Here is a 27,821-nt window from a genome sequence, read left to right on the forward strand (position 1 = left end):
GAAGTTTTTCCTCAGAAATATCACATCAGCCTAAACCAAGCGTGCCTCAAGAACACACTGATCCTGAAACAATCATCTTTTTTTCATGACGAGCACAAAGTGATTAACTAAAAAGAACAGTCTGTGGCCATTAAGGCCATTTTGTTCACATAAGAAAATAACTATCGCTCTCATTTTTTTTTTTTTTTTTTTTTTTTTTAAAGATACCTAGGACAAAATATTACTTCCTTTGTTTCCGAATCACTTCAGCTTCACCCCAGTAATAAAAGGTGCATCTTATTTCACCCCAATTTGGCTAAATATGTGTACTTACTGTGTTGCTTCATGTAGATCACTTTAATAAGAGCCACTGGTGAAAAACATAACAGTGAACACAAATCTCAGTTCTTCACACGATTTATGGGACAACATTATTTCCTCTGCATTCACAAAGGACGGTTAAACTCGCTTTACATTATACAGCCTGCTTTGATCATAAGATATTCCACTTCCTGTCAGTGTGAAGAAGTTTAACTGAGACATCTTAATGTGAGAAAAGCACATCTTAGTATTTATAAATGATTAAGACATGCTGCTAGAGTAAATGAAAGAAATCCTTCAGTGTGAGTAAATTAATGTGTAAAATTAGGTCTGGTAACTAATTTCTCAGACTGTGCAACAATTATAAAATCTCAGAAAGCTTTTATTTTATTCCACTTTTAGGCTAGTTTAGTATTTAAAAGAAAAAAAGTAAAAAAGAATTACCTGTTTTGAAAAGCCCGGGAAGTCTTTATCATTAGCAAAAGTTGTAAAACTTATGAAAACATAAAGTCCAACATTTATGGCGTCCAGATTGGAGTCACCTGGCTAATTCTGTGGCGAACCCTGCTGTAATATTTCCATTTGACCACAAGGTCTGGGTTACTTCACCCAACTTCTTGAGAAAATTAGATGAAAGCTGTGGAAACACCAGCACAACCAGTCTGGAATGATATGAGATGCTGTCCAAAAAAAAAAAAAGTTTTGCAACTCTGCCAAGAAAATAAATCTAAATTTTAAAACCGTGACTAATTTAAATTAGGCCTCTTCCTTATTCAAGGTCGTCTCCTTGTGCCATTTCTAGGTCACATCACTGGGTGACTTCTTCCTTTTCCCTTAAATGAAATTCATGTTGAAGGATCCCCTTTTTGAAGAAACCGAGTGCTTAGTCATTGGGCTGATGGGGTAATATCAATAATCACGTCACACGAAACAAGCAGAGTTCTGTTTTTGTCTTTATTTAATAAGCTGGTTCATAAATAATCACACATAAAAGATTCTTTCAGTAGTTACAAAGTGGGTAGCAACTTTAGTTAGCGCCTGGAGAAAAAATAAAACAAATGAAGAGAAGACTGCCGGCGGGGGGAAAGTTTATGCAGAGCGATCTCAACAACTCGGGAGTTCATAAAGCGGAGCAGAGAAGACTGAGCCGACGGGAGGTTTAAACATCCGACTGGTGTCCCATCACGTTCCTGGCAGCCGTCGCTCATCAGCAGACTAGCAGCAGACAAAAAGGTGGCATGCGTGTTGCCGTTCAAAGCACATGCCCAATTTTTGTTTCTGTTCTCCAGTGTTTTCAAAACAGTCTTGAAATGAAACAAAGGGAAGGGAATGTATCGGGAAATTTAAAAAAAAAAAAAAAAAAAGGAAAAACAAGGAAAGAAAAAGCACAAGCTACATTTTAGGCTCACAAAACAAACTGAAAGATGTTGAAGTGGCATCTTCTTGGCTCGACTTTCTCCTCCTCCTCTCGGGAGCGATGGATTTACGAGAAGGTTAAAATGTTTGACAGTGGTTAAAGAGGCGGCAAGAGCCGCTGCAGGATGTTTGTTTTTTAGCAATTTCATTCGTTCATTCATTCATTTCGGTAACTCGTTATTCTTTTCTAAAACTACCTCTTCCCTCCCCTTCTGCTGGTCTAACCGCAGGTGACCAACAAGCTTTGATTTGAATGAGACCGTTTAAAAGAAGGGGAGGAAACCTGCCTCGCTAAAACTGGTCTGACGCAGCGATGGGTGTCCATTGCTGGCTAACGCTAGTTTTCACTCTATCAGGTTACAAGTCCTTTCACGCTCTTGTTTAAGGAATCTAGTGGTCAAAGTTTTTCTCAGCGTGATGGGAGTCTACTTGGACACTTGCTGCTGAATGTGCTGCAGGAATTCATGATAGGAAGAAGCCCCCTCTGACCGGTCCTCCACCAGGTGCTGGAACAAAGTGGCTTTAGCCGAGGCATCATCTCTGCGGGAAGGGAGGAAAAAATGCATTAAAGGGAAAGAAACTCGTTTGTACATTTTAATGCTCTGTAAGTCTAAGAAGTGTTGGAATCTATTCCACATAACTTGAAGCATTGCTGACATGTCAGCTCTTAAACACAACACTCTCCTGCATCTTCTACCTCACTGACTCTGAACTGACAGCTGTTCGTACAAATCCCCAGCATGAGAGTTTTTCTCTAAGAGAGTTATCGGAGCCCCCTCCTCAGGACCACCTATTCAGCAGTCAGAGCCAAAGCCCTCCCTGTCTGTTTTCTTTTCTTCTTCTTTTTTTAAATGTCTGTCTTTAATTTCAAAAAGACATCCATGAAGCACGAGTTCCCAGGCTGGGCGAGACGTTGCTGGCTTCTCTAACCCGACTTGCAAGAGCAGAAACTGAACGTCTGATCTGACGTCTGGTTTCTCTCTCAGAGCTCGCAACTGCTTGTAGTCAGACCTTGGCTTTACTTTGAGAAATATATTCCCAACGCAAAAAAAAAAAAACAAATAAAAAAACCCCTGAGATTTGCCAGAATGAAATGTTATAAAAGTGACAAAACAAGAGCCATTAAGGAGCCGCCTTGAGCTCTGGAGATAATGTGGTGTGATATTTTTATTTATTTGACATTTAACAGGCTTTAGAAAGTCCCGCATAAACAATAAAGATGTAGCTCTCTGCTGCTTAGCCGTCTGCCTCTTTCGTCCCTTTGTTGCTATGCTTATAAACAGCTCATTGCGCACCTCTGCATTGTTTAACTGATACCTACAGTGTGTCTAAAAAAAACAAAAAACAAAACAGAGATGACGGTCTTACGTGTAAATGTCATTCTGCCACGTAAGCGCTCTGACAGCAACAGGCACACAGCTTTGATGTCTGCACCGAAAAAGGGGGAAGCACCATCAACAAGGCTCAGACGCAGATGAGCTCAGTCAAACCAGGACATTTGACACCTCCATACATACTTGTACCTATACGCAGAAATACAGGGGTCGATGCTTTAAATGTACTTTTTATGCTGTAGTAATCTCTCTGAGCCAAAAGTTCAGGTTGCAAACTACCCTAAAAGCTGTTTTCTTCTACTCTTTGCTCTGTATGATCTCACAGAGAGCAGGATTGGCTAACACAGTCACCTCAGGCAAAGCTCTGGCCAGTCAGAAGAAAACTGGCTGAAAGGGAGAAAACCTTAAACAGCTTGTGTCCCCCTGGGAAAAAACTGGGTGCATGTCCATGAGATGAAGTCTTTAAATGCTTTGTCCCTTCCTTCACGGAGCATCAAATAACACCAGGAGTCTTTCAGAAACATGGTGTTAATTCTTAAGGCTTTTAATCTGAAAAGTGACGTATTCTTTATGCCATTCTAGTGTCCGACTTCCTGTCCACATCATTCTGAATGATGTCGAGTTGAGAGCTGCTTCTGGGACACTTCTGAAATGTTGAAGTACAATCTGATAGAACTGCAAGCCATCATTTCATGTAGAAGGGTGGATTATTGTGAACTATGACTCATGCTGAGCTACTCTAGCAGAGATCAAGTCCAAACACGGAGGTGGAAATGAGGAGAATAGATCCCCTTTAACTATGCATCCATTGGCTTCTCTGTCAGGTGCCCATCCGCTTTTTCAAATATTTGAACATTGCTTCCTTGAATATTTTAGCCACTCTTTAAAGTTCTTGCATTTTTAATATCATTAAAAAAAATAACAAATCAACAACTGAAAGGTTCGAGGCCACAGAGAACTTGAAACCACTTCAAGAGCCATTTTTAATTCTTTTGTCGAATCTCTCTCGTAGTTCCTGTCATTTCAGATCATTAAGTCCTGTCATGACGCAAACATCTGTTCAAATACCACTCAGTGCATTTTTACTAACATGTCATGTAAACATGTGGCTAAGCAACAATGCCGTGCCACCAAGAGGAGGAGAGAGAGGAAACCGAAACAATGCGTTCCCTGCGGATGACTTTACCGCCGCTGTCAATCTGTGACCTCAACGCTCACTTTGTCTTTGTGTTTACACTTCGGAAATACTTTTCCGTCAACCTCGTGCCGATCTCTTCTATATGAAACTGTCCACACCTAGTTTCTGTTCAATGTCAATCAGAGCAGCTCACTATCTGGATTTACAAGATTCCAGGGAGGTGAGGGCGAACTCTGAAAGGATGTGCAGTATCAGACAATCATAATGTTCTTTATTTGCTTTATTTCCTCATGAACCCCAACAGAATGTCAGATTTAATTTGGCCAAGTAGCCGATAGATATAAAAAGGCACCTATCACATGACTGGAACATTAAACTTAACTCTGAACCCGGAGGTTCACAGGAATGAGAGATGATTCTTTTTAATTTGAAGTTTATTACTTCCAAAAATTATTAAACTGTCTACTTTTTTCTGTCAGTAATAAGCCAGCTCAGTGTCCAGTAGTAATGGCTCATTGTGCAGCTGTGCAGACACAGCATCCACAGAGCCTGTGCTCCAGTTTAAGTGAAGTTTTAGGATTTTGTCAGTCAGTTAGTTCGTACTCATTAGCAGGTGTCTTTGTGTACAGTTTAAAACACAGGTTCAGGCTAACATGGCGGTGGCCAAAACACTAATGCTGAACCTTCAAAATGAGTCCAAAACCAGTGGTTGATGCCACGATAGGCTGCCCTGTTAGGAATTATATTTCAAATCAGGGATGTCAAAGTTGTGCTGCAGTCATCAGATTCAATTCAATTTTCAATTCAATTTTATTTATATAGCGCCAAATCACAACAAATGTCGCCTCAAGGCGCTTCATAGATACAGAGAAAAGCCCAACAATCATATGACCCAGATGGCGTGAGGCTCTGCATCAAGGTCTGTGTGCCTGCAATCTTTTATGACATGTGAGGCCCTGAGGCGACTTTAAACAAGTAAAACAGAAATGACTGCTCGCTTGGGGTCAGCAACTTTCTGTGTTCCCAACAGAGCACAGTCCCTGCTTTACACTTCAAACCTCAGTTTTCTGCAGTTCCGTCTTTGGCGACAGAGCAACTCAACACTTTTTCCTTTAGTGACCTCAACTTTTGTATTAAAGCAATATGTGAGATCCATTACACGCAATTAAAAAAAAAAGAACAAAACAAGCTGTCTATGTATATCTGTGACTGCCCTGAAGAAGAAGCACAGTTTCCAGTGTTAGCAAACAGTCAGATATGAGTCCAGATGTGCGGCAGTGCTTACTTGACGACATGTATCGTGGAGCTGAACGCTCGGTTGTCGTGGAGCCAGTCGAGGAAAGCTCGCACCCTCTCAGAGAGAGGAGTCTCCAGCTCCGGAATGTGACTCTAGGAACCAAAGAGGACAAGAGGGGAAACAAAACAACAACGCTGTTGTTAGTGGCGTGTTTCAGATAGCGCAGATTCACACAGTCAACCCCGGCTATACAATGTGGTTAACGGGAACATGCCTGTGGTGGGGAGTGTGGGCTTGTAGGTGGATCTATGAGGCACTGACCCCTTGCTAGAAAGATAAAATAAGCAGCATAAACAAGTGCTGACTCGCCGTTTGCTCTGGGTGTTGCCATCACGCCCTCGGCGTGGTAATGACAGAACTTTCTAGGTGGCTGCACAGTTTGTTAAAAAAGCAGAAAAGCTACATCAGCAAGTCTGCTCTGCTGGACAAGTTGTTTTTTTCTAACTAAGTGAACAGAAACACAGCTCCTTCACTGTGGAGCTCAACTGTGAGTCATTTTCAGGGGAAACAAAATGTCGCATTGCATCATTCAGCCAGCGACTGGGCGGCGCACACACACACACGTGCGTGTGTGTCAGTACAGACGTTTCCCTAATCACGCTTCTCTGTAACGTCCTGATGTGCTGGATGTAGAGGGAAAATAAAAGCTTCATTGTACTTCAAAAGATTAATCGTCTCTTTGAACTGTTTGCATGTGCATTTCTACTCAAATGAGTCTTACTGACCATGTTGGGGGGAATTGAAGCGTAGTTCGGGCAGCCCAAAACATCTCGGATGAACATTTCGTTGCAGCATTTGCCGATCCACAGATAAAACACCTGGACAGGCAGAAGAGAAGAGGAGCATTACCGCACAGTATACTTTCTACACACACGCTGACATGTGTGCGTCTTAATCTGCCATAACTAAAGAGCCAGCAGGGCCAATGTTATTAATATCACCACTCTAAACTATGACAGTGAAGAAGAAAAAAAATAAAACAATTATAACAATAATTTTCTCTTTTAGTTTTTTCTAGGGTTTTTCCCATAAATTTCTATTTCTTATCAATTCCCCCTTCGTATACATCCTCCCATACATTTGACTGTTTTTCTCATAAATGTTTTTTTCCTCATAGATTATAAATTTATAATTCTTTCTCTTAACTTTGAGTTTTTTCTTGTAAGTTTGTGAGTTTTTTTATTTTCAATAAATTTGTGGCTTTATGTTTTGCCTTGTTTGTTTGTTTTTTTTGTAATATTAAAACCCTGCCACCTTTTAAAAAAAAAATCTTTATTGGCATCAAATATACCATTGCACTAGTGAGAAGTTCACTCACAAATTAGATTTGGTACCAAGTTTATTACTGATACTTTCCAGTGATAGTCTGAAGATTGGAGTGTTTCGGTTTCTTTCTGTATTTAATTTGCTGCAGTGGAAAATCCCTTTAAATTAAATTATGTGACATTAAACTTAATGAAAACTGGGCTTCAGTGCTGCTGCTGCTGTTACTCCGAGGCAAATAATAAGACGATAAATCCCAACTCCAGTCCTCAAGCAATCACATATTATTTCAGGCAAAGACAACTTCTCTTTGATTTGCTCTAAATTATGACCTAAGGTTTATTGCATTTTATTAAAGGACTAGATGGTGAGAAGACAGAGACGTGAAAAATATAAACGAGGTGAAATAAAGACTTCTCGGAGCTTACGTTGCCACAGTCCATGAGGAAAGCTCCATCTCTGCTCAGCCTCTCAGCAGACAGGTGGAGCAGATGAGGCTGAGGGACTATGGTATCGTTCAGATGAAGCGCCCCCTGCAGGTCAGACAACTTGTGAGCAGAGTATAAAAACAGCTTTACTATATACATGTGCAGACAACATATACATTCTAATTACATAGTGTCACAGGTAAAGCTCCCAAAGCTTCAAACAGAGAGCATTCAAACATTAAAGTCTGATATTACCTCATGTCTCCACTGTAATATAATCTTCATAATTCTTGTTATTACAAGTGTTTAAAAGTAAATGTTACACGTGAGACTATTTTCACATTTTTAAATACAACTTTAAAAGAAACATTCAGTGAAAAAAAAAAGTTGATGCATATAATGCAAATTAAAAAATAAACACTAAAATAAAAGATTTAATTACGTTTATTATGACATTTCTGTCACTGAGTTAAATCCTTGTTGTTCTAAAAGATACCACAAGCTTAAAAACACCCTTGACAGACATCACAGTTTCCACATAAACATTTCAAGTCATCTGTTTTAACTAGCAAAAGCAATCCCAATGATCCCAAACCAATTTTCACCAAACTTTCTGCGAATTTCCAGAGAAAACAAGCAGACTGGCTTTGCTTTTAGTCATCATAATGTTCAGGATTAAGGCTCTGATGTGACACCTTGCTAGACGCTGGGATTCCAGTGTTTTTAGGCAACTCATCTAAGTCATCTAATGTATCTTATCAGCTCACTGTTACATTTAACCACTTCACCAGGTATAAAAAACAACCAAAAAGAGTGAGTCTAGCCATTAAGCACAGGTTTAATGATAAAGTTGCACTGCATACTGAGATATACATGTTAAGGATGTTATGTTAATGGGTTAATAGTAGTCATTTTGTTTTTCCCTCTCTCTACTATTCTTTAGTGCACTGAGTTATGAGAAAAGCCATCTGCATCCCACCTGGTCAGAGATGTTGTCCAGTCGGTAGAGGTCAGGATGAACCATTCGCATTAGCTGCTGCAGCGGCTGAGTCTTGAATTCGCACATGGCAAAGACCCGCTCGTCCAGCCTCGTGCTGGTGCCCGTCCGCAGGGCTTTCTGAAAGCAAACACACATCACATCAGCAGTGTTTGATATGATTTCTCTCATTTATTACGTCAAGAATAAGAATAGAGTTCAAAGATCTATAAAAATTTAAAATGCAGAGTAAAGCTTTAGCCCCATTTGCAGAGTAAAACAAATCCTTTTGCTAAAAATGGAGAATTAAACTGCAACAAGTTCAGACAAAAACATTGTGGTAACAGTTTAACCTTTAATCACCAGGAATAATAGGCCATAATGTGCTTCTTTCAATTAAACAGTGATGTTTCTGAAGTTTATTCTCTGATTCATCACTGTTAGAGTCCCACAAACACCTACAGGGAGGATTTGTCTCAGAAACAGGGTGTGGTATGTGCTTCTGAACATAGACACACCCTGGATGTATGAATGCACACATGCCGGGTGGATTAATAGTCTTTAACCCAGGCAGTGTGACTGTGAGCTCACACTTTTCTACTGTGTAACATTTGGTCAGAGGGTGTTTTGTTTTTAGGGTTTGTACTCAACTGCATCTTAAAATGCGTAATAACATTTTGCAGGTTTAGTCAGTAAAACAAAACTCTCTCCTTTTACCTCAAACTGAATTTAAAAAATAAAAAAAAAAACTTTCCAGAAGTCTGCTAACAGGGAAAAGTGGAGGGCTGCATGCTTAAACACACATTCACAGCCTTTTCTTCTCCTTCTTTTTAGTGTATGTCATGCTGTGTGACGCGTGTGTGTTCATGTGCCGATGACAGTCAGGCAGCCGCACCTGTTTAAGGAGAGCAAGGATGTAGAGGGGGAAGAGACGCATGGCTGCAGGGAGGACAAGTCCAGACTGCTGAAGGTTGGAGACGTTGCTCTTGTAGGCGCTCCCCAAGTCCACCACCGCATTCACCAGCGCGTCCCGGGCGTCCGACAGGCTGGATGATATCGATCGATCGATGGCTGGATTGAAAAGACCAAATGAAGACTAGTTTACCTCCAAGACAGCATTTTAATCATTTCTGAACACAAAGTTAAGTTAACAAAAGCCCAGAGTACGTCCTGATGAGACATGTTTACAAACTAGGGCTGTGTGATATGATAAAATATATCACATGACAAAATGAAAACATTGTTTGTTTCGTGGTGGTGCAAACTACGCTGTTTTTCATTGTGGCACAGAGAATATCAGCATTGCCAGTGAAGATGAGGCAGAACCAGGTAGCTCCAAACAGAAGGACCAGTCAAAACAAAGTGAGGACCTTATTCCTAAACAAGGTTCTACCTTTGTAGTATGGACATGGTTTGGTTAAGGAAAGTCTGACACGGACTAGAAAACTGTACTATGCAAATTATGACACAAACCAGTCCCCACCACAGACTCAAACACAACAAACCTCTTCTACCACCTACACAATAACCACGTGAAAGAGTGTGGAGAGAGCTTACAGATGAGAAGCAAAACAGAGCTGACAGGTGCACAAAATAAACCTTAGACTCAAACGTTAGAACAGGCTTTTCCCCGCAGCACGCCGTGTAATAAATACTCAAAGAAATTGGCGGCTGTTGCAACTTCTATCTAAAAATATATAGTTTTATGCATCGGTCAAAACACTCAACTCCAGGTACACGACGCCCAGCTGAAAACATTTCACACAAGTCAAGTTGCCCGAGTTCAAAAACGTAAAATTTTTGCGAGATATCTCGTTATCGGGATGAGAAATGTCTCATATTGGGATATGAGATTTTGGTCATATCGCACAGCCCTATTGCAAACATTTTCATATTTATGTGGATGTTGTGTGTCTGTGGGACAGGCAAACTTTGCACTCTTCAGCTCCAAAGCACAACCTCTAGGGAAACAGCGGTGGTCAACATGACCCATAAAGCCACTCTGCACAGACTGAGATAAACCTTTTAATCATTAATATAAAATGCAAATGTATACGAATGTGACTCTCGAAACAGGAAAGACCTGGCTTACAAAAAGCTCTCTGTGGGTTATATACCACCACACAGGTATTCGCTACATTTCCACCCAGGGTTGGTATTTAATTCCAACTGACTGCGTGTTTTATGAAACCCGATGGAAACTTATTTGATACATTTTGATGCATTTTTTTCTGCCAACTTTACTGGAAAAAAAAACACTGACAATATCACTTTATCACTAATATTTTTAACATGTTATTGGATTTGTGTCAACCACGGGGAGGCTAGAGGCCAACTTTCATAAATGTGTAAAAAGTCTTAGGTTAAAGGCACTGCACATGAAAAGGTGTGAAAGCCAAGGATTTAAGCTACACACTTACCCATGTTGGCTAACAGGCAAGTGATGGCTTGGACGTCAGCACCGGCATACACGTCACTCAGCTGACTGACCACCGGCAGACACAGAGTGTGGACCCTGATACGTCTCTTTCCTACAGATGAATTAATAAGTCCCATTTTCGAGATCTTTAAAGAATTTCAACCTAAATGTGTTACCATGAAAATGAGTCATTCTTGTTTATACCTTTACTCGACGTGTACAGCAGAGCAGCCTGGAAGCAGGCCAGAGACGAGTCTGCCAGAGAGTCTTCGACTGACATCTGGACAGCGAAGGCAGAGTCTGGGTTCACATTGGCCAGGGACAGCAGGTCAGTGGAGCGCACAAAGAAGTTACCGTGAAACGTGTGGATGGATAAACCTGAAGAGGAAAAAGGCAGGGACAAAACTTTAAAACAACATTAACATTAAAACATTAAAACGTGCATGAAGCTGCATCTAATCCGATTACCTTTAGTGCATCTTATTCTCATGACCGCCTCAAAGCCGATCTTCCTGGTGAGGTAGCGCTCGAGGTCTCTCTGGAACTTTTCCAGCTGGGCCGGGTTGTGGATGTAATGAAAGGAGGGATAGTAAAAGACGCTGCCTGCTGAATACCTGGAGATACATGCTGAGAAATAAGAAAAACAGGAGAGGATCGGCATTAGGAGAATTACATGTGATTTTCTTCAGTCTGTGAAGACTGGGAAGAAGAGTTCAAATACATCATTATGTTGTGTGTGACTTGTAAATAATGCCCACGCTGGACTGAATTAAAGATTAAATAATTCAATACACAGATAATATAATATTAAATATGACATAAAGATGAAGAAAGCAAATAGGTCGATGATGGCGAGAAAGCAGTTTAGAATAGGTTTCTCCTTTATTAGCCAGAAATAAGCTGTTAGGAGATTTGGTATCCGTGTCAACAGACGACTTGGTGTGTGGTTTAACAGATAAAACAAGGTTGATAACACTGGTAACACACTTTCTGGATGTTATCACTTGAGCCGAGGCCTGAGCTTCTGCAGGACATTTTCCTCGAGGCAAATTATTTCCAGTCTCCTGAATCACATGTTAGCTGCTACCACTACCACTACTACAGCAACACAACAAGCTCTGAAGATGATAAGCTGAAGAACCTGAGTGCAGCAGCAGTACACACTCAGAATTTTTTGAACCAAACCACAAAATGCTCCTAGAGGGTTATTTTAAAGCGATCTGGTTTAAAGTCTACGTTTACAAATCTGCACAAAAAAGGAAATATATTATTAAAAAAAATAGAATAAAAAAAATATAGAATATATAGAATACTGGGAGCCGATTCGCTCATTAGCATTCATAACATAAGCAAAAATGTTAATACTTTGGATACATGGACAACATGAAAGATGCCAACAGCTGACTCAATCATGCTCTCACCTAATGAGGCGAGGTCGGCGTACTGGGAGCTGAGGAGGAAGAGATCCACTCCTATCTGTTGTCCTGAGCAATCCAGTGCAAGTTTCTTGTAGAAGTCAGTGGCAGGACCGAGGTGGTGGGCTCCCTGAAAGATATGAGAGTTATTACCAGCAATTCCTCATTTTGATCACAGGACTGAGGGAATCGGGACCTTCCTGACAGCAATAATATATTTTTCCCCCGAGCAAACCAAGCACATCTGTTATTTGTCGTTTTCTTTTTGGAAACTCTTATCATGACTTGTTGGCAGTTTATTCAGAATAAAAAAAGAAGATGCTAAACTTGAATAAATCACAATCCTGGGATTACAATAACAGTGGTGTTTAATCTGAGATGAAATGTGGGACAACGTTGACATTGTGACTGGTAAGAAAAGTGAGCTGTTGCAGGAAAGTATAAATACAACTCAGCTGTGAAAATGCCAGGATACAAAGTACTAATCTTTGGCTGTACTTCATCTGTCATATGGTTCAATTTAAGCTTCACAAATCACAATGCAGCCATGATTTAAAACTCCCATTCGATGTGAAAAATGTAAAAATTAAAACAGGGCACCCGCAGGCACTCCAACTTCATGATCATGAAACAAAGTCAAAAAATACGCATGAAGAACAAACACCATGAACATACCGCACAGAGGTAGGAAATAAGGATGTTTTTATTTATGTCTTACTTATCAATAAATATCTAAATAAATAAAATAAATATATAATCAAGTAAGGATCTGGCAGTTCAGGGTGGTGATTATTAGCTGTTACAGATCAAGCACAGCAGCCCACTTTACACTAAAACAATCTGTTCATTAAACATTCGACGGCTTACTGTGTCCAAACTTTTCACTGTTAACATCCAAATAAAGACAGAAATAAGAAAAAGGATGCTGTTTAACTCCAAATAAGGAAGATATGATAAAATCCTGCATCTGCTCTTGCTCCCACTTTCTCTGGATAGTTGTTTTTTCTCATTATAATCACAAATAAAAGAAAATATAATTACCTTGGAGCTCGAACGCTGATTGGGGTCTTCTCTCGACTGCAGCTTCCCGGCTCCCAGCGTCGGCAGCTGAGTCTGGAACACCGCGATGCGGCCTCCGGTGGGTGACATGAGCTTGAAAGCGGCCTGTAAGGCAGGACCGAGGGCGCTGTGGGTCTCTCTGCTCTGGCTGAACAGGGCCGGCAGTGACTTCAGCAAGTCCTTCACCAGCTGGAGGATGGAGAAACAATACATGAGAAAATGAAAAAGAAAACAGTTTCAGAAACATCAAGAAGCAGGCACGAACATGACAGATAGAAGAGATGCAAGGGAACAAAGCAGCACGCTCTACCTCGTTGCTCTCCTTTAGATTCACCATCAGGCTGTCATGAGATGGTATGAAGACATCTGCAAAGAAAGCAGGAAAGATTATTAATGTGGCTCTAGATGACACATTTCTATCAAATACACTGGAAAGGGTCATTAGTCACTCTAATAGGCCACCACCTCTGGTCTTAACTGTGTGGCAACAACTTTTGATTGTGGGTCACTGCCACAGCTCTCATGTGTCATTTTGAAGTAACTTATATTTACCATCGATGTCTGACACCACCAGCATCTGTGGCTGGGACAGCCCCTCCTGGAGATTGTAAAAGTGGATGGTGCTATCAAAGGTGAGGAAGCCCACTCTGGTACGCGAGTCCCCAGGCAACCTGCAGCAGGAAACATTGTGTCAGCCTGGTTTCTGCCTGTGACAGACGTTAATAATCAGCTTGATCAAATAGCTAACTGACAAACTCATGAAGCAGCAACATCAGGACTCACTTATCCAGGTTCTCAAGAAGTGATTCACAGAAGTACTTCAGGTATCCTGCTTCCACAGCATTGTGAGACACGTCGAGTACAAACAGGTAGACCGCCGGCTGAGGAGGTCGCAACTGAAAAGGAACAAAAACATCAAAGATCCCTGAAGGTTTAAAATAATAATAATAATAATAATAATAATAATAATAATAATCTGTTTTTATATGACCTTTGCAGGTGTCACTTCTTATGCATGAGCCTTCTTTTTTTCCCTCTGTTTACTAAACACAACACTGCCCTCTAGTGGACAGAGAAGCAAAGTACGTGTAATGTGAATAAGAGGCGTGTTTACCATGTAGTCTGAGGAGGCGATGAACTCCACGGTGGAATTCTGGACCTCTGGCCTCTTGTGTGGTTCACCGTATGACCTCGTGACTGGATTGTACATGAACTCATCTGGTACTGAACAAGAATTAAAATGGCATAAAACATTAACGCTGCATTCATACTGATACTGATTCAGCAGTAAAGAAATTGCAGGGACAATATATAAATAGCTTGACTGGACTTGTACCATCATTGACCCGGTAACACAGGTTACACTTCCACCTGCGCTGGTCCAGAAAGGTGACGAACGGATTGATGTAGGTGCGGCAGGAGCGACAGCGCACGATCGTGTTTGATGTGATCACCGGTAACTGCTGCAGAGAGGCAAACGGGGAAAAAAGGCTTAGAGAAAGATGGACTAACTTCCAATAAAGAAAAATACAAAAGACCTGTTTATGAACTTTTCATGTGTCATGCCTCAATTTTTTGGCCTCCACTTTCTTTCTCCATCCCATGACCCTTCCAAAACATTCTTCTATTTATATCTCAGCAGATGGCTGAATAGCACTTTGTTTCCTTTTCTGTGAGTGTGGTTAAAAAAAACAAAAAACAAACAAAACTGCAGTTCTTTTCTCCTCTTTTTTTGGTGCCAATCCATTCTTATGACTTCCGCTAAACCACCAGAGTCACCCAAAATTTCTCCACCTTTTCCTTAGAACAAAGTCTGTTTATCCTCGGGTACACCTGAAGGCCACAACGGAGGTTTTGGGACTACTTTCTTTCTCTGCAATTTACTAAAAACAGTTAAAAATTCTTATCAGACCAAATGCTAACATAACTCTAAAATAATTGACATCTATGTTGCTAAACAGTTGAGTTGAGCTGCAGTAATTAAATAAAACATGACACTGATAGACAAGATTTTGAAAACTTGTAATTTCACACTTGGGTTGGATCGCAACAGTAATGTGTTACTTTCACAGGCGAGGTAAACACAGATGTCGAGAAAAACGCCTCAGTAGTGAAACCAAAATGTCTTAATCACCTGTTTGCTGGTTCAGCTGTAAGGTTAAACAAAAACTAAGAATTTCCACCTCTCTGGGTATTCGAGTAAATGGGTGCAAATGCTGCTGATGTAGTGCAAAAAATTTAAATGTAGCTTCATTTTTCTTGTGCCATTTTCCATCATGATCAAATACATCCTCCCTTTCTTTCTTCTCATATCTGGATCCATGCAAAGAGACATCAGTCTAAGAAGAGATGCCCAAACCATCCCCGCTTCTCCCACTTCCTCTAGGTGGTGCTTTTCAAAACAGGCAATGAATGTTAATGTTAGAGCGCAGACAGCCTTTGGGGAAAGAACAATTTCTACTAGTTGTTTAGACTATTAAACTAGACGATACCACAGTATCCTTGGGAGATCAGAGAAGACGAGGGACATGAAGTTCCTCATGATGGGGCATACACCCATATTTGGGCTGCATAAGAAGGGAGGACCTCGATGTAATACAGAGTCTCCTCAGAGACCGCAAACAATGTCACAAGCTGAAGATTTAAATGCATCATAAAGCCTCACTAAACCGCCTCCAAGAAGAAAAATTCTTTAAAGCTATCCGTTGACCGTCAGGATGCTCCTGACGTATCTGACACCAAACTGCAGGCTCAGTCCAGACTACACCAAACAGCTCACAGCTGTTTACTGAGACACTGTAGACCTGACTGACTCAGAGGAAACACCAAATTACATTCAAAATCAGGAAATACTGTGTAGGTGCAGCATATGATTCCAAAAATACATTTTCATAACATATTCTTAAACTATCAGAGTTGCCAAAATTAAAGCTGTAGGCAGAAACTGCAGAGAAGCATGAATGTCTGTTTCACACGTCCACAGGATCCACACCTCTGCAGTCATCTACTGTAAAAGCAACACAGCCTGGGCAATTCTGAGACATCCTTTTGAAATACACACTCACAAAAACGACGAGCCAACAACTGACGCTCTGTCAAACATTCAGTTATTTAACCGTTAGTCCAGGAAGTCAGTGCCAGCCTGTCTTTCAAGCACTTTCCTATTGTCTGTCACTTCACACCTACTGAGACGTCTTCACCTCACAGTTCTATAAATACCCTCCCTTATCTTTCCTGCACCTCTTCATCATTGTCATTCTGCTCCTCCTGCTGACTGGTCACGAGTGGAAAAAGACAGCTACAAAGGACCCAGATAGTATTTAAACACTAAGTTCCACCTTTCTTTAATGTAAAACTGTGTCGACTAATGTGAAATACCTCTGTCAGGGAAAAAACACCCTGCTCTGCACAACATATTTTGCATTTCACAGAATGAATCGATCACACCTGTTTGCTTTAACAAAAAAGTATCAGAATAAAATGACTCTTGATGAAGAAACTCAAACTATTGCCTGCTAAAAGGTACAGCAGCGTTTGTGCCCTAAACAAAGTTTTTGTATGTTCAATAATTAAATAAATAAATAGCAGAACAGCTTCATGCAGTGTTTGAGAAGGCAATGAAAAACAAAAAAGACCACACACTGCTTAAAAACAGAACTAAACATTTGCCGACATCTTAACTCCATAATACCAAAATCTGAGAAAAATGTTCTTTGAGGGGAATTTTGGTGTACCTGTAGATCTCTGAAGGGGTGGAGGAGGAGGCCCAGAGGGAGTCTGGCTTTGTTGAGTAAAGCCTGGGTCTGGGGAATGCTGGTCAGAGTACACCTGAATGTCCTGATTTTAAGAAAAAAAAGACAAACGAATGACAAAATATACTCACAAATAAAAATATACGAAATGAAGAAAGGTTTAAATAATGCAGTAAGAAAACAAAAACCATGAGCTTAGAAGTTGAAAACAACAACACGTAACTGTATACTACTGTTGTACTATTTTAAGAATTTATTTATTTTACTACTCTAAAGTTTCTGTGATACACTGAAAGTAAATGGCTAAATTTAAGGACTCAGCTGCCACTCAAAATTTCCCTACACCGGACTTACTGTGGACTGCAGTTGACTTTCTTAAGGTCGGGGCTGAGGTTGGGTTCTGGAGCTTCCAAAGGTCTGGGGGGCAGCAAGTTTCTCTCCTGCAGCAGGTTGATCGGCCTCAGGGCCTCGACCTCCAGCTCTGGCACACCGCTCAGCCCGCCGAGGGCTGCGGACAGCTCAGAGAGACTAGGGAAGGGCTGCAGAGAGGGACGGATGGTTTCGACACCACGAACAAACAAACAGCTCAGCTTACAACCAAAATTCATCGGGTGAGGCTATTTTATAAAATAATGTCTGTGTAGTGACACCTTGAACATTTATTTATTAAGTCTGACCAGTCAGTCAGTTGTGGATTATGATCAAGTTTAGAAGTCTGGCAAAGTCCAGGGTTAGAATCCTAAACAGGTCTCTGACTCTGTTATAAGCCAGCTCATAAAACTAGAGCCTATCACCAGAATTGGTCAAAGCATAGGTGGAATTTAAAAGCCTACATATGCTTACTTAAAATCTAGTGGGGGCAACAGACAGTCACTCTAAGTGATGGGTATCAAACGCAGGTTGGGTTTGCCTTTATCCAAACTTTTTACACACAAAAAATTAGACTAATATAAATTAATATAAAATCTGAGAAAATAGCCTGAAAAAAACTTTCAAACAATCCATAGATGTGCAAAATATTAATCAACATTTCTGTTGCAGGCTCACCTGTGAGTACTGCTGGTAGTTTGGCTGGCCATACAGGTCGTGGGAGGGGGAGGCGTCAGTGTGGGACGCTGGTCCCTGCCGATAACCCGACTGCATGCCATGGTAACCGTAACTACCGTAGGGCTGACCCTGGTTGGTCACATTGCTGGATGGGGGCATGGATTCTGGAAAGAGAGACAGTTCAGGAGTATAGTAGTGTGATGTTAAGAAGACAGAACATTTTTAAGGTGTTTTAACATGACCAGAAAAATAAGATCACTGTGTTAATGTTGATTTTAGAATAAGTTAGAATAAGTGCCAAATTATCCCTAAACAACAAAAAAAAGCCTTTTCAAGTAGCATTTGCTGTCTCCTTTGCTGTCTCCATTAGCTTTGGTCAAACTCCACAATATTGTTATCAGATTAGATGAATAAAGATCCATAAGAGATGAGACAGTAGTATAAACATCAGGAACACTGTACCAGTAACAAACTAACAACAATCACATTTAAAGCGTTGTGAATGACACTGCTGTCTTCTGCTTAGAAAAGCTGGGTCGCATCAAAGGGAATATGTGGATTGTCTTAAAGCCCGTTTTTCCCCTCTCTGCTGTGAAAAGTTGTCACTCGATAACAAAAGACCCAAGTCTTTTTGCCACATCAGCTGTCAGCAAATATAGCTGTGTTAACACTGCAGGAACCTTCCTCAGGGATAAGGAAAAGGATCTAAATTCAGTTCACGGAGAATTATTTTATCCTCTAAGAGTCCCTGCTTAGGAGGCAGCACTTTCTTTATATTCAAGAATATTTTCATCCGGTCATTCTCACATCAGTTTTCCAGCACTGACGTAAGACCCTAAAATTCAGCTTTAACAATTGATTAAGGTTTTATAACAGATTTAATTTTATACTCTGCAAATGTCAAGTTATAAAAATATTGTGCACTGTACATATTGTCAAAGAAAAGTTGATTTACAGTTTAGACATAGCTGTGATTTTACTGAGAGTTGCTCAGTTGCATAAGGTGCAGTCTGTCTGTGATGAACACGTACCTGGATAGCTGCCACCTTCGAGGGAATCGTAGCTGTTGGGCACTGGAGAGGCACTGCCAGTAGAAGAAGAGGATGTGTCACCACCTGCGAGAGGCAGAGAGGGGAAAAAAATGAAACTCAAAAGGGATTAAAAACTGTTATTATGAAGGAAAAGACAGCTTGCAAATATTACTCTGTTCAAATAAATAATGGCACAATAAAAAAAAAAATCTAAAGACAAATGAAGAAGGGAAACGGGGAGGAAGGACAGAGTGTTGGGATAAAAATGAAAGACAACATTAAAGTGAATAAAAAGCAGATTTTCTGGTTTGGTCGTGCATGGACTCCCTTTGGCCTCACAGAAAGAAAACGAAAGAGAAGAGGCAGACTGAAAGATGGAAAGAAAACATAAAAAGGAAGCACTTAAGTTTTGAGTATATGCAAGTTGCTGTGTGGGGGACAGGACGTCTGAGGACAGGACATGTGTAGAGAACTGGGGGGGGAAAGAAGATATGAGTGTGTGCGATGGGTAAAGAACGAAAGACATTTTCACCATGTTCAATAAAACCAAACTGTAGTTAGCCAAAGGCCATTAGTGAGGACAAACCACTGGAAGCTGCAGGGTGGTGCCCTTATCAGAGAAAGTCTGGTTTACCAGATGTGGATTAGTCAAGCCTCATCTTTTTTGTAATCTAAAAACCAAAATTAAATAAATTCTTTTTTGGAGAACTTTTATATTAACATCTACCATCTGAGTTCAGCTTTCTGACAAAAAGGCTCCCAGTGTCCTCACAAACAGGCGGGTTAGAAAACACATGCTGCAGAGTCCTTTCTGTTCAGCCAGAAAAACTAAAGAAATGCATTAAATTAATAGCCGAGTCATTTATATTCCACACCTGGAACAAGTTTATCACCATCATCAAAACTTTGAACTTACTTTTTTCCCCCCTAGTAACCAAGTTTTTATTCCTTTTTACAATTTCTCTCTCTTTTCTAAACTTTTCATTTTTATTACTGCCTATTTTATTTATTTTGTAGTACAGTACTCATTCAGTTTTATGCCCTTTTTAAAATTTGACCTTTTGACTGACTGCTTTTTGTCATAAACTAATTTGTGTTGTCTTAAAGCACTTTGTGACTATGTTAAAGTATCTGAAAAAAAAAATCACTACTACTACTACTATCATCATTTTCAGTTTAACTGTTTCAGTGATCAAACACTAGGCATGCCCAAATCACCCCACCTATGAAGTGTCCAGGACACATTTTTCCTCAGAGGTCCAAGCCACCTCAGCTGGCTCGTGTCACGGGCTCAACTCTGAGCTCCACCCGAATGACCGAGCTTCTCACCCAATCTAGGGCAACTCATTTCTTGTGTTTATGATGTCATTCTATCCTCTATCATTCTCATGGACATAGAGGAGGGTAAGGCTGGCAGCTAACTCAAAAGCGTCACGTTACGTTATTAAAAAAGCATGAAGGCTTTTAAAATTATTTTTCAAATCCCTCAGCAAGCTGCCATAACCTTTCAAGAATTAATGCTGCAGTCAAAATAGCGTGTGGATTCATTTAGTGCACTGCAACACTCCCGGTTCAAATCCAACATTGGTTGCATGTTATCCAACTCCATCATATCGCTTTTCTAATTTGCTTCAGTGCCTATGAGGTAAAATATCCACAAAATAATCTTAATAAAAAAACAACAGCAAGCAAAAGGGTCTTTTCGTTTTTGTCCATTTATTCCTTGCATGTCATGTAATGAATAGGTTTTCCCAAAGGATTACATGGGCAGTAATATTTGAATGGATCCACTAATCCATGTGTGCCAAAAGGAGGGATCAACAGCAGCAAACCAAGATGTGACAGGCCTCAGGGACAGAGCTCATTGGACAGGGCAAGATCCAATTATCTCAGACTAAATCGGACCAGCAGACTACTGGATTAAGCACTAGGGATGACGAGGACACCAGGAGAGCCAAGCCTTCTTTCTCCTCCTCCTTCAAGAAAATGGATACTACCAAGACTATATAGAGCTCATTGTAGCCAGTGTTGATTTGCAGTTGATCTTAAAAGTTTTAATACGAGTCCAGTTTGGACTCCACATACATTTATATTCTATTACTGCACCAGTACATGTGTAACTTAATGGTTACCGAGCCGACTAAGGCCTATTTCAAACCAGGACAAACCCTGCATGTATTTGAATACTTGATTCACACTCAGCAGTAAGACCATGACAACAAGTGCATCTTATGTCATTCGCTCGAGAGAATTTTGGCACGAGTGCTGAGGTGACTCAGCAGCTCGGACAGAGATGACACAGCAGCACAAACCAAAGAAACCAAAACGCCGTCCCTGACTCCAGAGACTTAATTAGTGATTAAACAAACAGCCAACTGAGTAACACCTTAAACTCTAGTCGTGGATAACTTTTGTTATGTGAGCAGTTACAAAATAAAGATAAATTGATCAAACATTTTGGCATATAATCAAGAAGAAAAACTCGTCATGTATCTGTATACAGATAACAAAAATGAATGGCCATACACAACTCTGAAATAAAACAGCTGTAACTAAATAAATATTAGGCAATCCATTTGTAAAGTAAGCAAGATTAAAATTCAGAACTACTACTGCTATTACAAGTATTAGTGCTGCTGTTGGCTGTGGTTGCCATTAGCTGCGAGGCTGGTTGTTGCTGCTGGTGTTATAGTCGGTTATTTTGGTTGGCGACTGCTGTTGTTGATAGTAGGTGATGGCAGTATTATCAAAATGTGACAGGTGATGAAGTGATTCATCCTGATAACATACGTCTGCTGTTAGACTTGTGTTATAAATTAGTTTAATCAAGTTTTGCTTATAATGTTCATTTTTAAATGTATTTAAACTATTTTTCAACTAATAACTTGCAAGCTTTGTCCTACAAAAGTCTAAAATGCACTGGTTGTTTTCTGCTTTACTTGTGACTCTGAACACATTTTGTTCGGGAAAATATTTTCAATATCATGATTCTGGTAAGCGTGGCTTCCTTGAATCAACAAGTGCTATTTTGCTGCAACAGACAACCTGTAAGACAGCAACACTGTGGGGAATTGATGAGAGCACGAGGGATAAACAGAAAGCTAAACCAAGCTCCTCATTTTATTAGGCAGTGCGCTAATGAGTTGTAGCAGTGCTAACAATGCTCTCTTGTGAGAAGCAGGAGAGTCAGCAAACACATGCATAGACAGCAGGACCTATCGGCAGGGGAGCTGTTATATTTAAACATCTGTTAACCTCTGGCTGATGACACACGTCTCAGAGGATCTTTAAAGCAGAACATCTGAGAGAGACATCACACAGGTGCATGACAACAACCAGTATCATGCTGACCTGACATTTAAATTATTAAATGTAAAATAAGTTATTTCAAAAAAAGTTACACCAAGCATTTTAGCCTTTTTAATACAATGCAAGGTTTTTTAGTACAGTGAGATTCAAGATTCAAGCGTGAGGGTCAATCAGTAGCCCCATGGACCAATAAACTAATCAAAAAAATCAAACAGTGTACAAACAGCTAACTTCTCCGTAATAAACCAATGTTTTTTCTCCATGTAAAAACTTCCCCCTGCAAAACAAAACAAAATTACCAGGCATGTAATAAAAAAAATTAATACAATTTAAATAAACCTATACTGACGTTTAACCTACTCATGCATGAAACATTTCTGTTCATCAGCAATACTAAAAAGTTACTTCATAACAGACAGCTTGCATGAACAAACTACACTGGAGTCATTTTTTTAGTTATTTGTTTCTAAATGATTTAAAAGTCCCAAAACTCACCTGAATTAAATACAAGGAAAAATGAAATACAAAAACAAATCTAAAACATGCAGTACATAAACCAATACCCCCTACATCTTAATGCTTTCCCTTTACTAGAGAATTAAAGAAAACTCCAGTGAATTTAAAATAGATTTAAATTCACTTAGATTATTTAAAACCTTCATACCTTTTTCCAATTTTTAAACCCAAAGATATTAGATTATATTAATATTTCCTCTCAATACATGTTTATGTCGTAAGTGCTCATCTTACATCTAGGACTCATGACCACACCTAATTCAAACTCATTCCCGAGGCTATCCAGTTTACTATCAAGAGCCGTGAACAGAGTGGAAAGAAAAACACAAAATATTGATTTTTTTTTCCATCAGCATGTATAACTGCTGATAAGTGGAGGGTCCACTACAGCTGGACAATCACACCCTGAACATTACTGAGAGACAGCAAGAGTGCTGCTGAGAGCTAGACAGCAGGCAAAGAGGACGTCGTCCTGTATATGACAACGAGCACTACTTACCTGCCACCTTTCTGAGGGAAAAAATATTCCATGTTAGCTTTCATTGATGGAACAACAGAACAGTGTGCACACAGACTGAGGAGATGAAATCAATATTTTGAAAGAGGACTGATGAATGCGAGAGGCAAAATGTTGCGCACAGTGGGTGAACTCTGCAAGGCTGGTGACGAGGACCAACAGGGAGAAATATGATTAGCCTATTAGAAAGGAGATGGTGCTGATGATGAGTAGTGAACTAATTACAAGCGTTGGCAGGTAGAGTAGACGTGACAGATGGTAGCCAGACAGGGAAGAGGAAAATGGCGGTTATCAGAAGTGACACCGGATAGGCGGGACAGTGGAGGTGTCTAAAGAGACGTGTACACTTTAGGTTTAAGATTACTAAAAAATAAGGAGTGGATAAGGTAGTAGCAAAAAGGTTATGGGGGAGGTAAAAGCTAGAGCAGACCTGCTTCCTCATCCTCCTCCTCCTCCTCATCGTCATCATCAGAACTGGATGATGAGGGGGCTGCTGCTGCTGGGCCTGAGGTGTTGGCAGAGGAAGAGCTAGCGCCACTATTAGCAACATATCCATACTGCATGCCTGTTGGAAGGGGGTGGAGTGGGAAAGGTACATAAGAGAACTGTCAGGATGGGATGCATGTCATCAGACAGGGCTGTGATAATCAGGCGGCTGGCTTCCAGTCATGTGATACGTGTTTAAGCAAAGAACAGAGTTGCTGATGGCTGGCCGCATATTTTGTCAGGAAAAACAATTAATACTACACACAGGAAAATAGGTCAGGATGATAAAACTTTAAAGCCAATGATTACAAAGGTGAAAGTCAAAGAAGGAAATTTGTTTAGATGGAATTTAACATCTACATTTAGCCTTTCTCCACCGGAGGAACCAGCATCCAATATTATGGCCTCATCGAACTGTTTTCAGGGCAGTTTTTTAGGGTTTTGGTTAGATAATGTAAACCGTTTTGATGCATTAGGGACAGACATAAGTGAAACTACTACGCAGTTGGACATATTTGACTGACCATCCAGGAATAGAGCAGGAAACTGTCTGGTGAATTCACAGTTCCCAATAGTGAGAAATGCATCTGTTGCTGCATGCAGCAGCAGGAGAGAAAGGTCAACCTTGGACAATGTCCAGATTACAGAAGTCTGAATAGTCTAAAAGGCAGAAAATACTCAAAACTGAGTGCAGTTTTGAGTATTTTCTGAAACGAAACATTAAGCCATCAAAACACTGTGTGTGTGTGTGTGTGTGTATTTAAAAGCAATATGAAACTGTTAAATTCATTCACTGATGATCAAACTTAATGTTGTTAAAATGTGTGACTGCTTGTGAGGTGTATAATACCGCACAAATGCAATGCTTGATTAGTAGCAGAAACGCTCATTTTTCCATTACGTACCATCTGTTTTAGACCAAGTGTTTACCTTTCACCTCGTTCATTTACTCGTATTAATCTTTTGAACCATCAGGTTACCGTCTGATGCTGTACTTTAATAAAATAGGAATAATTTGTTTAACAGAATAATATTTCTAATATGATCGAGGAAAGGTCTTTTAAACATCTAGTCGACTGGTCACCCCCATCCTTCATCTTCAATTGTTTCACCTGACACTGTCCTTGGTTCATGTGTGACAACAGCTCAAGTCTCTCTGTGGATCTTGAGTTCACCTACACTGCACTGGAAGCAGAGAGAAAGGGCTGATGATTAGGGGAAACCTCCAGTAAAGGTTCACACCACATTGTGCTTGCCCAAAGTTCCTTCAGTGGAAGAATGTCTACTTTGAAATTAACGAGTCCCTAGAAATTTAAAACAAAAAAAAAAACAAAAAAACGCAACTAGGCGTCACAGTTCAGGGCAGAAAGTAAACTTGCAGGGGCAAAGCACATTCAAGCTAATTAAAAACAACTGAACCTTCGTCAAAAGTTAGCTTGATGCTTGCTGTATTGCTAAAGCCTTTCCGCTACAATGTTCTCATCTCCATCAACAACTGGAGAGCATTTCCTTTGCCTTAATGTATTCCATGGTCTAACTGTGTGCTTTCATTTTAAAATCTCAAGCAGGTGAGATGATGCCGTAACTGACCACAAAAGCGTGCAATCAAAAATATGTACTTGTTTTAATACCAGTTAACTGGTTGAAAACCAAAAATAAAACATGTCTCCATTGACTTTCTCACACGAGAAAGCAACTCTTTGAAACGCTGTGTATTTGGTCTAAATGCATTGTAAATCTTTAAACATGGCTCAGTTTAAAAAGTGTTTGGATCACAGCTAGATATGTACAATTTTTGCAACTTCATATCCACTAAAGAAGTTTTCTCAGCCATTTTTTGTGCCAGCTTACAAAAACAGTATAAATAAAATCACAAAAAACCCTCATAAGCATGATGACTGGCCACTATTGCCAAATCATGTAAATAATTACCTTTAATTACCTAAATTAGTTTAAAACCAATTAATCAATAGTACACCTGTATCTTAAAGGTGTGCCCTGTCTTTTTATTGTCCTGCTAATATTTTACTGCCGAAAAAAAAAAAATTATATCAATTTATTCTGTCGAAGTAAGAGTCAAATTTTTGCAACCCAAATCAACATTACAGGAAAGAGTCTAATTATCCTGACCAGCCACTAAAGTTAAGAGTGAAAAACATTCACAGGAAAAATAAACCACCAGCACGTTGCTAAAAGCAAACCTGAAACCCCCAAATTTGTATACAGACCCACACCTGCACATTGGAAAGCGTGTGTGTTTGCAGCTAATTATGTGTGCTATATTCCCAAAGTGCAGCTGTAACCCATTCACGTGCAGTGTGCGTCTAAACAAGCTGCATCAGAAGACACAAAAACAGTCACTATAGTACAGAAAAAACCAAGATAAGAATGTTGTTCAAACATCGAATGCAGCAGGTGGAGAAAATAGGTCTCCAATCATAAAAAACCCCAAAACATTTTAAAGAACAGTTTTAATGTAAGGTACACAGTGTGGTGCTTCTTCTCCGAGCAGCGAAAAAATAAACAGGAAACTGATTTCATGCAGAGTTTCAAACTACAAAACGCTTTCATCTTATTTTTTGGCAGGTTATCTGCACAGGCACAGATTTTCAGTTTTCAGCTTCCACACATACCGTATTTTTTGGAACATAAGGCGCACGGTCGATGAGCTGGTCTGTTTTCATACATAAGGCGCACCGGATTATAAGGCACACTGTCGATTTTTGAGAAAATTTAAGAATTTTAAGTGTGCCTTATAGTGCGAAAAATATGGTACACAAACATAATGAAGATTTACTCTCATTCTTACCTTGATGGTGGCCCGGTGAGGAATGGACTGAAGCGGAAGGGGTTCCTGAGGGTGGTCTGTCTGCCTCAGCACCACCACTGCTTTGAGTGACCCCACCATAGGAGTTGTAGCTCAGAGAAGCCTGATTGGTTTGGCTGTAGTGGGAATGGACTGCGTTTTGGGCTGCAAAAAAACAAACAAACAGCCACTGAAACAGCACAAGGACAGTGCTTTCTAAGGATACTGAGGGATAGCTTTGGGTTCAGAAATGCAAACACTTGTTAATTTATTTCCTTCTTTAAACATAAAAATGCATACACTGTACAAACAGTCAAAAGATGCTTTCTTTTGGAAACTTACAGCAACAAAAAAACTAAGCAGAAAAAAATTTGCAGAAAAAAAATAATTTGCCCACCAAACACTAACAAAAAAAACCAAAGCATTTTCAGCCAACATCCACCAGATTTTCTTTGCCTATAAAACTCCACCTGCATTTTCAGAGAATTCACAATTGCAGAGTCTAGCAGCATTAAAGTGTGACCTCACTGAGTACCTGTGCTTCCTTGACCATTCACTGTTGGTGCCACTTGGCTGGGAGGAGCCATGCCATACCCAGAATGCCCTGATGCTGAGGAGGCTGGAGGCTCAGCACCGTACTGATGTAAAGGTGCACCCATCTGGGTGGTGCTCTGGGAGGAACTCAGAGTGCCATACTGGCTGCTTCCTGGAGCAGACGGGTATGAAACAATGGGGTAGAGAGGACCTCCAGGCCCACTCGCCGCCATTGGGACCAAACTGGGTTGTTGCTGCTGCTGCTGAGACTGCTGTGCTGGAGAAGCATGGTATGACTGTGGTCCATAGTAGGATGCCGGAGTGGTGTAGGGTGGATGCTGCTGCTGCTGCTGATGATGATGGATTGGCTGTAGGTTGTACTGGGCATTTGACGGTGGAGGTGCTGAAGAAGGATGTGTGGCATATGGCTGAGAAGGAGGGGCAGAGCTCAGTGGAGCACTGTAAGGTGCTACATGATGCTGAGGGAGGTGGTGCTGTTGCAGCTGCTGTGGATGGTTGTTCTGGTAGTAGTTAGCACTGTGGGCACTGTTCGTGATGGGTGCTTTGCTGGAAACTGGGGTAGCTTGGGACGGGATGGTGGGGTAGCTCTGTTGCTGTTGAGCTGGAGCTCCATAGTAGCCTGTAATTGGATACATGGAAGGGTAGCTCTGTACCGGACCTGGAAGGAGGCGGGGCAGGATAGTAAAGCACATGGTTAATAAGCATAAATGTCGACATTCTGTCAATCATTTGCATTTCTCTGTTATTCGCGACTCTC

The 27,821-nt window shown here is 40.4% G+C and overlaps 1 protein-coding gene across 2 annotated transcripts in view; it reads right to left on the reverse strand.

Moving 5' to 3' along the window:
- Nucleotides 1-1,240: 1,240 nt before the first annotated feature.
- Nucleotides 1,241-27,821, reverse strand: part of sec24b (SEC24 homolog B, COPII coat complex component) — a 28,357-nt gene continuing 1,776 nt past the window's right edge. Inside the window, exons 2-24 of one of the 2 annotated variants that reach the window (XM_087846856.1) lie at nucleotides 27,045-27,722; nucleotides 26,513-26,674; nucleotides 23,648-23,782; nucleotides 18,876-18,959; nucleotides 17,845-18,008; nucleotides 17,152-17,336; nucleotides 16,780-16,882; nucleotides 14,382-14,508; nucleotides 14,160-14,269; nucleotides 13,829-13,941; nucleotides 13,598-13,716; nucleotides 13,356-13,411; nucleotides 13,028-13,234; nucleotides 11,993-12,116; nucleotides 11,040-11,198; nucleotides 10,776-10,949; nucleotides 10,573-10,683; nucleotides 9,048-9,223; nucleotides 8,156-8,293; nucleotides 7,177-7,281; nucleotides 6,211-6,303; nucleotides 5,474-5,577; nucleotides 1,241-2,256 (exon numbers count right to left, since the gene is read on the reverse strand). In XM_087846856.1, coding sequence (XP_087702982.1) covers nucleotides 2,142-2,256; nucleotides 5,474-5,577; nucleotides 6,211-6,303; nucleotides 7,177-7,281; nucleotides 8,156-8,293; nucleotides 9,048-9,223; nucleotides 10,573-10,683; nucleotides 10,776-10,949; nucleotides 11,040-11,198; nucleotides 11,993-12,116; nucleotides 13,028-13,234; nucleotides 13,356-13,411; nucleotides 13,598-13,716; nucleotides 13,829-13,941; nucleotides 14,160-14,269; nucleotides 14,382-14,508; nucleotides 16,780-16,882; nucleotides 17,152-17,336; nucleotides 17,845-18,008; nucleotides 18,876-18,959; nucleotides 23,648-23,782; nucleotides 26,513-26,674; nucleotides 27,045-27,722 — 3,542 coding nt within the window. In that variant the 3' untranslated portion in view covers nucleotides 1,241-2,141. The remainder of the gene's footprint in view (nucleotides 2,257-5,473; nucleotides 5,578-6,210; nucleotides 6,304-7,176; nucleotides 7,282-8,155; nucleotides 8,294-9,047; nucleotides 9,224-10,572; nucleotides 10,684-10,775; nucleotides 10,950-11,039; nucleotides 11,199-11,992; nucleotides 12,117-13,027; nucleotides 13,235-13,355; nucleotides 13,412-13,597; nucleotides 13,717-13,828; nucleotides 13,942-14,159; nucleotides 14,270-14,381; nucleotides 14,509-16,779; nucleotides 16,883-17,151; nucleotides 17,337-17,844; nucleotides 18,009-18,875; nucleotides 18,960-23,647; nucleotides 23,783-26,512; nucleotides 26,675-27,044; nucleotides 27,723-27,821) is intronic. The other variant, XM_035911178.2, reaches the window with a different exon arrangement.

The sequence above is a fragment of the Neolamprologus brichardi genome, chromosome 2, assembly GCF_056152115.1.
Source record: "Neolamprologus brichardi isolate AB-2024 chromosome 2, ASM5615211v1, whole genome shotgun sequence".
NCBI lineage: Eukaryota > Metazoa > Chordata > Actinopteri > Cichliformes > Cichlidae > Neolamprologus > Neolamprologus brichardi.